A 13,992-nucleotide genomic window follows, 5' to 3' on the forward strand; every position below is an offset into this window, starting at 1 on the left:
ACCCCATATACGCAATACATTATGACCTCGAGCTTACCGGAATCTTGGAAGAACACGAACATAATCCTAATCCATAAGAAAGGGGATACCAAAGACTTGAAAAATTATAGACCAACCAGCTTACTGTCCGTTACCTGCAAAGTATTTACTAAGTAATCGCAAGTCTAATCGGCAACACCTTAGACTTCTATCACGAAAAGAACCGGCAGGATTTCGTTAAGGCTACTTAACAATAGACCATATTTACACTATCAATCAGGTGATAGAGAAATCTGCGGAATATAACCAACCCCTATATATACATTTCATTGATTACGAGAAAGCACTTGATTCAGTCGAAACCTCAGCACTCATGCAGGTGTTATGAAATCAGGGTGTAGACGAGCCCTATGTAAAAATACTGAAAGGTATCTATAGTGCCTCGACAGTCACCGTAGTCTTCCTTAAAGAAAGCAAAAAAATCTCAATAACGAAGGGCGTCAGGCAAGGAGATACGACCTCTCCAATGCTATTCACAGCGTGTTTACAGGAGGGGTTCAGAGACCTGGATTGGGAAGAACTGGGGAGAAGGGCTAATGAAGAATACCTTAGTAATTTTCGATTCGCTGACGATATTGCTTTGCTTTGTAACTCAGGGGACCAATTGCAATGCATGCTCACCGACCTGGAAAGGCAAAGCAGAAGGATGCGTATAAAAATTAATCTGCAGAAAACTAAAGTAATGTTCAGCAGTCTCGGAAGAGAACAGCAGTTAACGGTAGGCAGCGAGACACTGGAAGCGGTAAGGGAATACATCTGCTTAGGGCAGGTAGTGACCGCGGATCCGAATCCTGAGACTGAAATACTAGGAAGAATAAGGATGGGCTGGGGTGCGTTTGGCAGGCATTCTAAGATCATGAACAGCAGGTTGTGATTATCCCGAAAGAGAAAGGTGTATAACAGCGGTGTCTTACCAGTACTCAACTATGGGGCAGAAACCTGGAAGCTTACGAAAGGGTTCTACTTAAATTGAGGATGACGCAACCAGCTATGGAAAGAAGAATGGTGGGTGTAATGTTAAGGCATAAGAAGAGAGCAGATTGGGTGAGGGAACAAACGCGAGGTAATGATATTTTAGTTGAAATCAAGAAAATTAAATGGGCATGGGCAGGGCATGTAATAAGGAGGGAAGATAAGCGATGGTCAATAAGGGTTACGCACTGGATTCAAAGAGAAGGATGGCGTAGCAGGGAGCGGCAGAAAGTTAGGTGGACGGATGAGATGAACATGTTTGCAGCGATAACATGGCGACAATTAGCACTTGACCGTGGTAGTTGGAGAAGTATGAGAGGTTCCTTCGCCCTGGCAGTGGGCGTAGCCAGGCTGATGATGACGATGATGACCGGTGCTCAAATTAGTACTCGCTCTGAGGAGTCGAGCTTCTCATTTAAAGCATGGTGATCAAAATAAAGTAAATGAAAAGAAAATCTGCATTTCACTCAAGCAAATAAAATACTCGCCACGATACCTTGCGGTGTGCACACCAGATTCTCTCTTCGAATGTGAATTTCTTACCTTGCCATGGGTTGGTAACTATATTGGTATGTTGTTGATTGAGTGTGGCCGAACGGAGGATTCATATCTCAGGGTAGTTCTAATCTTCCGGTGAGGGGACTTGTCCAGTTTAACGAGGAATCTCTTAGGCTGGTATCATTTGGCTGTTGATGTTGACTTCTGCTTGAGACGACTTCTGTTGGATAACTCGTGATGACTAATGTTGCCATCTTTCTGTTTCATCATCATCATCATCATCAGCCTAGTTACGCCCACTGCAGGGCAAAGGCCTCTCCCATATTACTCCAACTACCCCTGCCATGTAGTAATTGTGGCCATGTTGTCCCTGCAAACTTCTTAATCTCATCCGCCCACCTAACTTTCTGCCGCCCTCTGCTACGCTTCCCTTCCCTTCGAATCCATTCCGTAACTCTTAATGACCATCGGTTATCTTCCCTCCTCATTAAGTGTCCTGCCCATGCCGATTTCTTTTTCTTAATTTCACCTAAGATATCATTACTTCACGTTTGTTCCCTCATCTAATCTGCTCTTTTCTTATCCCTTAACGTTACACCTATCATTCATCTTTCCATAGCTCGTTGCGTCGTCCTCAATTTAGGTAGGACCCTTTTCGTAAGCCTCCGGTTGCTGCCACGTACGTGAGTACTGGCAAGACACAGCTGTTGTAAACTTTTCACTTGAGGGATAATGGCAACCTGCTGTTCATGATCTGAGAATGCCTGCCAAATGCACCCTAACCCATTCTTAGTCTTCTGATTATTTCAGTCTCATTATCCGGATCCGCAGTCAATACCTGAGCTAAGTGGATGTATTCCTTTACCACTTCCACTGCCTCACTACCTATCGTAAGCTGCCGTTCTTTTCCGAGACTGTTAAACATTACTCTAGTTTTCTGCAGAATAATTTCTAGACCAACCCTTCGGCTTTCTATCTCCAGGTCAGTGAGCATGCATTGCAGTTGGTCCCCTGAGTTACTAAGCAAGGCAGTACGACCACCGAATCGCAAGTTACTAAGGTATTCTCCATTCTCCTTTAACTCTTATCCCCAATTCTTCCCAATCCAAGTCTTTGAATACCTCCTGTAAACACGTCGTGAATAGCATTGGAGAGTTCGTATCTCTCTACCCGACTCCTTTCTTTAATGAAATTTTGTTGCTTTCTTTATGGAGGACTACGATGGCTGTGGAGCCGCTATAGATATCTTTCAGTATTTTTGCATACGGCTCGCCTGCACTCTCATTCCGCAATGCCTCCATGACTGCTGAGGTTTCGACTGAATCAAACGCTTTCTCGTAATCAGTGATAGCTATGTATAAAGGTTGGTTATATTCCGCACATTTTTCTATCACCAGATTGATAGGGTGAATATGGTCTATTGTAGAGTAGCCTTTAAGGAATCCTGCCTGGTCCTTTGGTTGACAGAAGTCTAAGGTGTTCCTGATTCTATTTGCTATTACCTCAGTAAATACTTTATACGCAACGGAAAGTAAGCAGATCGGTCTATAATTTGTCAAGTCTTTGGCATCCCCTTTCTCATGGATTAATATTATGTGAGCGTTTTTGCAAGCTTCTGGCAAGCTCGAAGTCATGAGGCATTGCGTATACAGGGTGGTCAGTTTCTCTAGAACAATCTGCCCACCATCCTTCAACAAATTTGTTGTTACGTGAACATCCCCAGCTGCTTTCTCCCTTTGCATAGCTCCCAAGACTTTCTTTTCTTCTTCCTGCGATACTTGTGGGATTTCAGATTCCTCTAGACTATTGTCTCTGCTATTATCGTCATGGGTGCCACTGGTACTGTATGAATCTGTACAGAACTCCTCAGCCTCTTCAACTATCTCATCCATATTAGTAGTGAGATTGCCGGCTTTGTCTCTTAACGCATACATCTGATTCTTGCCTATTCCTAGTTTCTTCTTCACTTTTTTTAGGACTCCTCCGTTCCTGAGTGCATGTTCGATTCTATCCATATAATACTTCCTTATGTCAGCTGTCTTACGCTTGTTGAAAAACTTGGAAAGTTCTGCCAGTTCTATTCTAGCTGTAGGGTTAGAGGCTTTCATACATTGGCGTCTCTTGATCAGATCTTTCGTCTCCTGCGATAGCTTACTGGTATCCTTTCTTACGGAAGTACCACGCTCTTCATCATTCATCTAGGCATCATTGCACGCTCTTCAATGATGCCTACAAGATTGTCGTTCATTGCTTCAACACTAATGCCCTCTTCCTGAGTTAAAGCCGAATACCTGTTCTGTAGCTTGATCTGGAAATCCTCTATTTTCCCTCTTGCCAATAACTGATTGACGGCTCCTTATGTACCAGTTTCTTCCGTTCCCTCCTCAGGTCTAGGCTAATTCGAGTTCTTACCATCATATGGTCACTGCAGCGCACCTTGCTCAGCACGTTCACATCTTGTATGATGCCAGGGTTAGCGCAGAGTATGAGGTCCATTTCATTTCTAGTCTCGCCGTTCGGGCTCCTCCACGTCCACTTTCGCCTATCCCGCTTGCGGAAGGAGGTATTCATCATCAGCATAATATGCTTTTCCCAAACTCGACTAATAACTCTCCCCTGCTATTCCTAGTACCTATGCCATATTTCCCCACTGCCTTGCCTCCAGCCTGCTTCTTGCCTACCATGGCATTGAAGTCGCCCATCAGTATAGTGTATTTTGTTTAGACTTTACCCATCGGCGATTCCACGTCTTCATAGAAGCTTTCGACTTCCTGGTCATCATGACTGGATGTAGGGGTGTTGACTTGTACGACCTTCATTTTGTACCTCTTAATAAGTTTCACAACAAGACCTGCCACCCTCTCGTTAATGCTATAGACTTCCTGTATGTTACCAGCTATATTCTTATTAATCAGGAATTCGACTCCTAGTTCTCGTCTCTCCGCTAAGCCCCGGTAGCACTGGACGTGCCCGCTTTTCAGAACTGTATATGCTTCTTTTGGCCTCGTAGCTTCACTGGGACCTATTATATCCCATTTACTGCCCTCTAATTCCTGCAATAGCACTGTTAGACTCGTCTCACCAGAGAACGTTCTAGCGTTAAACGTTGCCAGGTTCATATGCCAATAGCGGCCTATCCGGAGGCAGAGATTCTTAGCACCCTCTGCTGCGTCGCAGGTCTGACTGCCGCCGTGCTCAGTTGCATCGAAGCTGCTGGGGACTGAGGGCCGGGGTTTGGTTGTTTTGTTCATATAGGAGGTTGTGGCTAAGTACTGCACCAGGGTGGCCAATCCTTCTCTGGTGAGGCAGTGCGTTACCTGTTCTGGTCACCGAGATAAGGCCACACTCCAGGCCTGTTTATGCAATTTTATCAACGCGCGGGTTTTTTACCCTTTTTTTAATCCTGCGGAAAATTGCGCGGCACCAGGATTCGAACCACGGACCTCTTGCACGCGAGGGGGGAGTTCTATCTCTACGCCACCGCTGACTGCATCATCAGATAGTCCCTAAAGCAAAGGAGGTTACTTGCGCAGAAATGGTAACGTTTGAAAACATGTCACATGTCTATACTACTGAAGCCAAGCCCACTTGCAGTGCGACACGTATATTCCGTAAAATTTTTGTCATGCCCTCGTACATTGCTTGTCAGGATGTTATACCCATCACAAATTGCGTCATGTTATATTGCTGTGTGCCTATGTTTAAGCTTGTGGCAGTAAACAGTTTCAGTTGTGGTGAACCATTCAGTTTGATTGCCCAATTTTATATCGTATAATTTGATAGCCCCCCGTGGTTATTTATACTGTACCATAGATATCTGCATATGACAACAAGAACTCGGCTTTACTGTTACACATGTTGCGCTTGCCAACCATTTTCCGTGTTTTCACGTACTTTATTCGTCTCATCATTTCTTGATGGCAGTCAATTGGTATTTTGAAAGCATTTGCCCCTGTGAACTGGGATTCAGTATGAAAAAGAAAGGCTTGTTCTCAGCGTTGCATTCAAACATTCACTCAATGAGGCATAAACACGAGCAACTGTAGCAGCTGATACATATTCTTCCGGTATCTTTTGATTGTTTCATGCTTACTGAAACTAATCTCATCTTGATGGAATCATTCAGCTACGTGAGTTTCTGGCCATAGCGAATTTCTGCTGATGCTTTATTTCACACAGCACTGAGCTTCTGCGCCCACTGACTTACCTTCGCACGACTAAGGACTCCTCATCCGCGACCGCCTCGATTCCCGAAGCTCAAGTTGCTTTCAGGGCTACTGAACAAGCCATCGGCGATTCGGTGCTCCTCGTCCTGCCCAAGAGCTTATGTGCCTACTCGCATTATGGTGGGTGCTTCCAGTGTCGCCATCGGCGATGTTATCGAGCAGAAAATTGAGTTCAGGTAGCATGCACTGTGCTTCTTCTCAATGACGCTCCAACCTGCCGAGACCTACAGCGTTTTTGGCCCCGCGAGCTGCTTGCTATCTACTCTACCATCCAGCCCCTCCAGCACCTTTTGGAGGCCCAGTCATTTTATGATTTAACGGATCATATGCCCCTTGTGTGGCTTCCATACCAACTCCATATCTTGCATACGGACACCATACTAACTCCATACCATACTTCCATACGAACTCTTCCAAGTACGTCGCACATGAACTTCGTCAACTGAACAATATATCGGAGTTCACTACGGATATCCAGCACATCAAAAGTACCGAAAAGGAGGCAGCTGATGCACTCTCCCGCTCACCTCCCTCGGCAGCTCTACATCAACTCTGGACTGGGAACGTCTAGCTCAGGCGCACATGGAAGACCCTGAGCTGCAAAGGCTGCTTGACCTTCCCCATTCACTGCGTCTAAAACTCTTTCCTCACCAGTTTGTACCTGATTAACTCCGGTGTGATAAGTCAGCGACTGTACCTTGCCCCTTCATTTCGGCTGACTTCTGTCATGCGACGTTACAATCCCTTCACGACATCTGCCATCTCAGCATCCGGGCCACGCACCGCCACGTCTGGCCGAGCATTAACATGGATGTTCGCATGTGGGCATGTTCGTGCTTCGGATACCAGACCGCCAATGTTATCCGCCACGCGAAGACTCACACGCAGTGTTTCTTGCCACCTGGCTGTCGCTTCGACCAGGTCTGTCTTGCTTTCACGGCACGGCTGAACGGCTCCACCATCAGACCAAAGCTGCCTTCACTGCGTGCGCGCATCAGGTGCACTGGATCGACTACCTCGCTCTGGTGCTTCTCAGCCGAGGCGCTGTTCTTCGTTGCGACCTTGGTTTTTCTCCAGCCGAGCTTGTCTATGATGCACCTCTGCGGCTTCCCGGACAGTTGTTCGTTCCTTCGGATGCCTCGCATCAGCCGCTGCAGTATCTTCAATGCCTACAGGACTTCACTCATCAACTTCGACACGTCCCACCTCGAACTTCGGACCACAACATATTTGAGCATCAGAACCTTTAGTCCTCGACCCATGTTTTCATCAGACGAGGTGCCGTAAAGGTACCTCTTACACCCTCCTACTACGAACCGCAGTGTGTCCTCCGCAGGACGCCGAAGTCCACTACCATCCTATTGAATGGTCGCAAAGAGGTAGTCTCATTAGACCGCCTCAAACCGGCCCACCTCAAGACACCTCTCACGAAGCTACCGGGGATGTCGCCGGCGTATCTGCGGATCTGCATGTAACCAAGCCCGCACCGTTTCCTCTTCGTCTACGAGTCCAGTTGCACGCGGTGTCTGGGCGGGGGGCCCTGTAGTGCCCACCGAGGCGGCTACACGTGGACGCTAAACATCGGCGCCTACGGTCAGCATGGCAAAAGATGACGAAAATGAAGTTGTGTAGTGCGTGGTCGAGCCGCAAGTACGGCACGTGCTAGCCCGTTCTAAGACCCTGCTATGCTGGTCCTCCCGTCCTGGCCCTCCACTGCAAACTATCACTTCGCGACAATAAAATACAATGACTGGTCACTCTACCTGCAAGGAGCCTGATTACCTTTCCATATTTCCTAAAGTAGACTCTAGCCATCAGCATCCTTGCTAGTCTATCGTTAGAGACTGGCGTTGCTACTCTCTTTCATACCCGAACCTCAGTGGGACAGCCCTTCTAGCTACGTGCTAGGGGATTTTGCTAGCACATGGATGTCCCATTGCTCGAACATCACCTAATGCCGCCAGCGAATCCGCTACCTCCTCGCCATAGGCAAGTGGTAGAAAATGGCTCGCCGTGACACCGCTGTCAGCGGCGACAACTCCCAAGGGAGAGTCACATCGAGCCTTAGTAGTAGCCGGTCGCCCTTTGCAGCAGGAGTAATTCCCGTCATCCGTGCTGGTGCTGTGGACTGACCTCAGCAGCTGACGCCGCGGACGTGCGCACATCTCCCCACCTCACACCACCCCGCCCCTCACTCGGAAGCGAAGACGAGATCACCCACGCGACCGCAGATGCCGTGGTGGCGACTAGGATGTACTAGGCAGGGGTCGAGTGGGCCAAACGGTGCACTCCCGCTGAGGCGCTGCGTGTGCAAAAATTGCGCGAGGGCGCTGCGAGTGAACTGGATTGCGCGGAGACGCCCTTCGCGACGTATTCAACGCAATTTTGCAGCGGACGCTCAAACCGGAATATTGAAGTTCCACAGTCACTATTTCTAACCTGAATTCCAGGAATGTTGCAAAAGGCTGGCCTGATCAGCGCGCCTCTCAAGCAGATCACATTGGAACTTTTGCATTGTTCGTACGCTAATCGAATCCATGCTTACACGTACCATTCGGTATCGGAAAATTCGACGGGCGCCATTGTTATATCATCTCAATCCCTCTTCATGAATTTTAAGACTTTAAGATACGACATATACAAGTTGAGAACTGGCCGCTCTTCGCGCTGCTGTTTAATAGATTTATGAACAACTGCCTAGCATTTGGGCAATATTTTGCAATGCGACGGCAGCCCTCCAGAGCTTGCGATATTTACGACATGGTAATCCTCAACCGCTGGTGTCCCAAATCAACGAAATTCGCCATTGCCTTTCTGAACGAGGACATGATTCAATCTGTCAGTAGCTGCCGGGACCTTGTGGCATCGCTGGTAATCACCTGAACCATGACGCTGCCTGACTTGCCCAGGCTGGAGCGCCATCACTCGTTATACCTTTGTCGATTGTAGACACTGCAACAGAACTCAGTCTCGCTCGTACCATCAGTTTAGGTTACTGGCATACACCACAGAATTCTAAGCCTCGTTCATTGAGCTTGGACGCATCACTGAAGCTGAAACTACCAGCAAAGCTTTCACGTCATGACGCAACACCTCTGCGTCGGCAGTGGGCAAGAGTAGCATTCACTAACGCCTACAGCTATCGTAGTGGAATGGCGGACTCACCAACGTATGCTAAGTCCAAGTGTGAAGAGACTGTCAGTCATCTTTTGCGCCACTGTTCTCGCTTGTATAACCAATGTCAGACTCTCCAGTGTGCCTTGAATAGACTGGACGACGGGTCATTTACAGAAGCAAAGAAGCAAAGATCTTAGGAGCCTGACCTCACAGTTCATTAGCCCAGAAAGCAAGTGAAGTGCTACTTCACTACCTGAAAGTCACCGACTTGAGTGGCCGACTATAGGCATCCTGCACCTAACTTAGTGCACGTGAAAGTGCGATATAGGCTCATGTTTTCTTTTTTCTCTCTCTCTTTCAGTTTCCATTGCCCTCCACACGTGTAGCACAGGAGTCTGGACTCAGTTTGGTTAACGTCCTTGCTTTTCCTTCCTCCTCCTCTCTCCCTCTCTCTCCCTTTCTTATATTGACGCCTTCTAGCTGCGTATGCATATTTGAAGCATGGGTCATGCAATATGACGTCTTTGATTTTGCTGTCGTTGTCAAGTGCACCTGCTAGTGAACGCCCGTTCGTTGCGCGGACTCTGGCGGACGCCCAGTTTTTCTCGCAGGAAGTCTATGAAGTCAAATTTTCGATGCTGTTCTACTTGCTTCGATGCGCCCGCGAGGGCTGTCGGCAAGAAACTAATTGTAGTCTTAGCCAGGTGAACTGCTATTTGTTACTTTGTTTTCTACAAGTAAAACGTAATTTTTGTCACAGATTAAGCCGCTTATCTGCAAAATGTAGCCAAGTAACAAAATTTTATTAACAGCGTGTCATTTTATGCGTGCGTCTTGTTGGTGGAATATTGATCAGGGAGAGTTATCAAAGAAAACAATATTATAGCGACAAACCAGATTCATTAACTGCATGGCGCGAAAAAATCCAGATGACCAATGCATTTGTAGGTAAATTTAAGGGTACATAGACATATATCCAGGACATATATGTTAGAGAAAAAGTATCAAACATTTTAACTGCACCGATTGAAACAGTGAAAACTCCAACCAGAAGCTGCGCCAGCCGCAGGTGAACCAATCGACTTTTGAAGAGAAGGAACCAAAGCAATTACCGGACGTTAACATGAACAGTCTTAAGGAAAATATATTGCCTGTGTGCTGAAGCTCAATCGGGGAGAGCTAGAAGTCTTTACCAATGTAATCACCGCGGCTTCTCTGGGTGATATCCTTCAACGTGCCAGCAGGCGAAATGGAATAGAAATATGTAGTCTAATAGAAATATAGTTGCTATTCAGATTGTATTTTACTTCAGAATTCCGTACCGAAAATAATTTCCTTTCGAATGTAACGTATAACGTCACTTTTGAAGTCTCGAAGGTGAGGGGCCGATGCGAATGAGGTCTCTAATTTCGAATGATCGTTCTGCTGGAGAGTCGCGGCTGTTTTGCAGAGGCGCACCGGTCCCTGAGGGAATTAATGCGCGGGTGTCAATCGGTTCTGCAGAATAAGTTCGCAATTTTCATTGAATATAAACGCCCCGTTTTGGGACAGCATGTAAATCTGCTAAGTTGATTCAGGCCAGGAAAATATTTTTTTACAGCCTCACCATGTCTGCAACCCATTTAAACTGCGTGCCCTATGCGGTACTACACTTACCTTCTTCAACGAACACAGCATATATACAAATATCTCTAATGTGCGTTAGGCATGCCATTCCTTTAATTGCTTCATTATTGTGCGTATGATAGTGCACAGGATAATGCAGACCGGCTGTTTACAACACAGAAACTGCTCAGTTGAGCGGACGTACAGTTGGGATGGGAAAGGCAATGTCTTAAGCTAGGAAATATGAGATAAGCGTAATATGTTTTCCTGTGAAGTCACACTCGAAAATAATTTCTTTCTTTTACCCCCTAGACAGAAACCGAATGACCCAGCTACCTTCTTTTTTTATTATTAAACGAATTCTGGCGTTTTACGTCTGGTGATGTCACTATGAAGCACCCTGTTAAGTACTCACCATGTGGGATTGTTTAATGTGCACCTAAACAGTAGTACACGAGTTTCACTCCATTACGTTCTCAGCCAATTACGCTGCTTAGTTTGAACCCGTTAGCTCAGGGTTAAAAGCGCAACGTCACATTCACTATGCAGCCACTAATTAGGCCACCTCGCCGCTTTTTTCCCCCTTTCTCTTTGTTTTTTTTTCTAAGCGTGGACTGCACAATAAATTCACACGGCTTGCAGGCCAGAGATTAGGATGTATAATGGCTGCCTAAAACGGTTTTCGGTGGCCGTAGTCCAACCGCAATAAAGAACCCGTATCAATTACTCCGCATTCTTTACGCGAAGAAGACGAAAACATAAATGGAATGCTGTACTGCATTTTTTTTCTATAAGAATCCTTCCCGTAAATGGGAGTGCAGGGCGCCAGATGTGGCACATATATTTTATTTGCTTGAAGTGGCAAGCGAGAAGTTTGCATTCCGGAAGTGATGGAATGAATATGTGCAAAAAGGGAACCATACAATAACACAGAGAATGAAAGCTGGCACTGTGGCAGCCAGGTACGCACAACCACTGAGCGGTATTAAAAAATGAAATCAAGAAGAAAAATAAAGGCATCTATAGTTATGGCATGAAGAAATGTCACACGCCCTTATAACTGCTATTTGAGCACTCTGAACGCATATACCAGCATCCGAAGTCGTACGAATAACCCTTCCGAGAAGTTTCGGCAGCAGTTTCCGACGACCAGACCTTGATGCGACCAATCCACTTCGACCATAGCGCCGCAATATTTTTTTTTTGTGTGTGTGTGTGTTCGCACGCCTCACTGCAACGTAATCGGCGCTCCAGCCGCTCTTCCGATTCAGCCGTATTCTAGTGCACTCTAGTGGCAACTCAGCGCATGCGCAGGCCGCCTCTCTCCCGCTCCTCCTCCACCTTCCTTCTCTCGCGCCCTTCACCGCGGCGCTCGCTCGGTTACGACGTATGTCGCCACCGTCGCTTAACGCAGGAACGGGTGCCTAAGAGCTGCGCTCTAAAAGCGTTTACGGCATCTAATATGTTGATCAATTCTTATAAGGCTAATAGGCACCGATAAGCGTTGATAAGGGTCAGATCGTTTCTGGTATGGTTCATAAGAATGGTATCGATTACAATACGGTTGATAAAGACCAATGACGGTTGATAAGCGTCGAGTCCCGTAAGGTTCATAACAACCGATAAGGGTTCATAAGTGTTTGCACTGGCCACATCAAGTTTGATAACGTCCATAATGACACCGGCCTGCGTGGAGGTGTTCAAGTGGCACAATGCTTATGCCTGTTTCGATAACGCCAGTATAGCCTCTGTGTGAATTTGCAGACTGAGACATTTTAGCATATGATATCATAATTTCACAATACAGCTTTTGTGTTCATAATAAACTTGCATTATTTGCATTAATAATGCAAATAATGCAATAATGCAAATAATGCAATAATGCAGTGCTCATTGCATTATTTTATGACATGCATGTTGTTCCTTTTTCAGGGACTATTTCAGGTTACTTTGAACCCACTACACATCTAACTTTCATAAGTACTTGCTCCGTTGTCAACTCAATAACACTTGCCGGGCGTTCACTGGCCTTACTTGGCGCTTGCGCCACAGAACGCCAAATTTATCATCACTCAATCACGGCCATGGTGGCTGCATTTAAATGGGGGCGAAATGCAAAATAACCCTCTCGTTCACTAGATTCTTTGCATGTTGACGAACCCCGAAGAGTTAAAATTTATCTGGAGTCCCCGGCTGCTCTGTACATTAATATCAGATTGTTCTTTTGGCCCGCAAAGTCGCATAGGTTCCTTTTTAGAACAAAGTTGGAAGGTCTTCCACTAATGTGTTAATGCAATATATCGGTCTGTTGTGGCTGCATATGCCTCACTATTATTTTCTCTCCTGTTTCAGGAAACCATGGGTCATATTTTTCCAAAAGCGACGTAAAGTACATGACGTGGCGCAGCGAGCTGCACAAATGCAACATTCGTGGACAACTGTTTAAATGTGTGCTTTCCCAGATACTCCGCCTGGTTACTAATAAAACGTCGTTTCACATCATCATTGCTATCCACGGACCAAAACAGATGTGTTCATGCTTTGTGTGACATTTTCTAAGGATATTTTTGTTTGTTGCGGCGATGAACCTAACCGCTCAAAAGGCCAAGAACAGAGTGCCTGTTTTTTTACGCAGCCTGGCGAAAAGGAACGTGCGCGCACATTTATGATTAACTGCGTGTCTCCACTTGCTCTGTTCCTGGCCAATAAAACTTGGCTGTAGTACCTCACGGCCCATGCCCTTCACTGCAATGCAGAAAAACCACGAAACTCGCCATTATGGCTTAGTTTTTTTGGTTTTATTTTGCCAAGCATTAAGGCGCAAGACCAAATATCGGTCGCGGCGGCATTATTTCTACAATCAAAAAGGCAAGTGCGAAAAAACGCGCCTGCACAGTGCTTGGGGTGCATGCTAAGGAAGTCGACATGGTCAAGACTGACCCGCAGTCCCCCAATACGGCGGGCCTCCTTGTCGTATCGTGCTTTTGCCACATAAAACCTCAGAATTCTTTTTTCATTATAATATGATGTCAAGTGTTCGCATTTCAATCGTTGAATACGGTGCACATGATCACGGAGTGCGTGTTGGTCTTTCAGCCAAGGTTCCTAGTAGACGGTTCAGACAAAGAGTACGGCTTGTGTCTCGGTTAGCAAGTGACACGTTTTCCTCCTGACCAAGAAATGGTCAAGCGATTTTTGCTGGACCTGCGCGCTCTCATCGTCACAAGGCTTTCTGCTCAGCTGCTATGGCAACGTTGGTGTAGAACACGCTGCGGACTGAAGCGGGTTCAGAACCAACCGTTGGACTAACTTGGGTCACTGCGTATGTGCCACTGGGTAAGTGCTATATTCAGTGTGTATCTCTGACGCCAGCTTGGGCCACTGGGTATGGATTGCTGGATATGCGTCGTCTTCAATGAATCTCTTTGGCGCTAACGTGAGTCACTGAGAATCTGCCACTAGCTATGTGCAATTGCGTAAGTGTCACTATCAGTGAACTTCAACCAATTTGGGTCGATGGTATGTTGCACGAGGC

General features: G+C 46.4%; 1 protein-coding gene across 3 annotated transcripts in view; it reads left to right on the forward strand.

The window, feature by feature from the left end:
- The window catches only part of LOC135898223 (uncharacterized), a 311,361-nt gene extending 298,399 nt beyond the window's left edge, over positions 1 to 12,962 (forward strand). For all 3 annotated transcript variants that reach the window (XM_070539516.1, XM_070539515.1, XM_070539517.1), the window contains one exon: positions 12,810 to 12,962. In XM_070539516.1, the coding sequence (XP_070395617.1) occupies positions 12,810 to 12,845 (36 nt within the window). In that variant the 3' untranslated portion in view covers positions 12,846 to 12,962. The remainder of the gene's footprint in view (positions 1 to 12,809) is intronic.
- Positions 12,963 to 13,992: the final 1,030 nt, after the last annotated feature.

Source organism: Dermacentor albipictus, chromosome 5, assembly GCF_038994185.2.
Source record: "Dermacentor albipictus isolate Rhodes 1998 colony chromosome 5, USDA_Dalb.pri_finalv2, whole genome shotgun sequence".
Lineage (NCBI taxonomy): Eukaryota > Metazoa > Arthropoda > Arachnida > Ixodida > Ixodidae > Dermacentor > Dermacentor albipictus.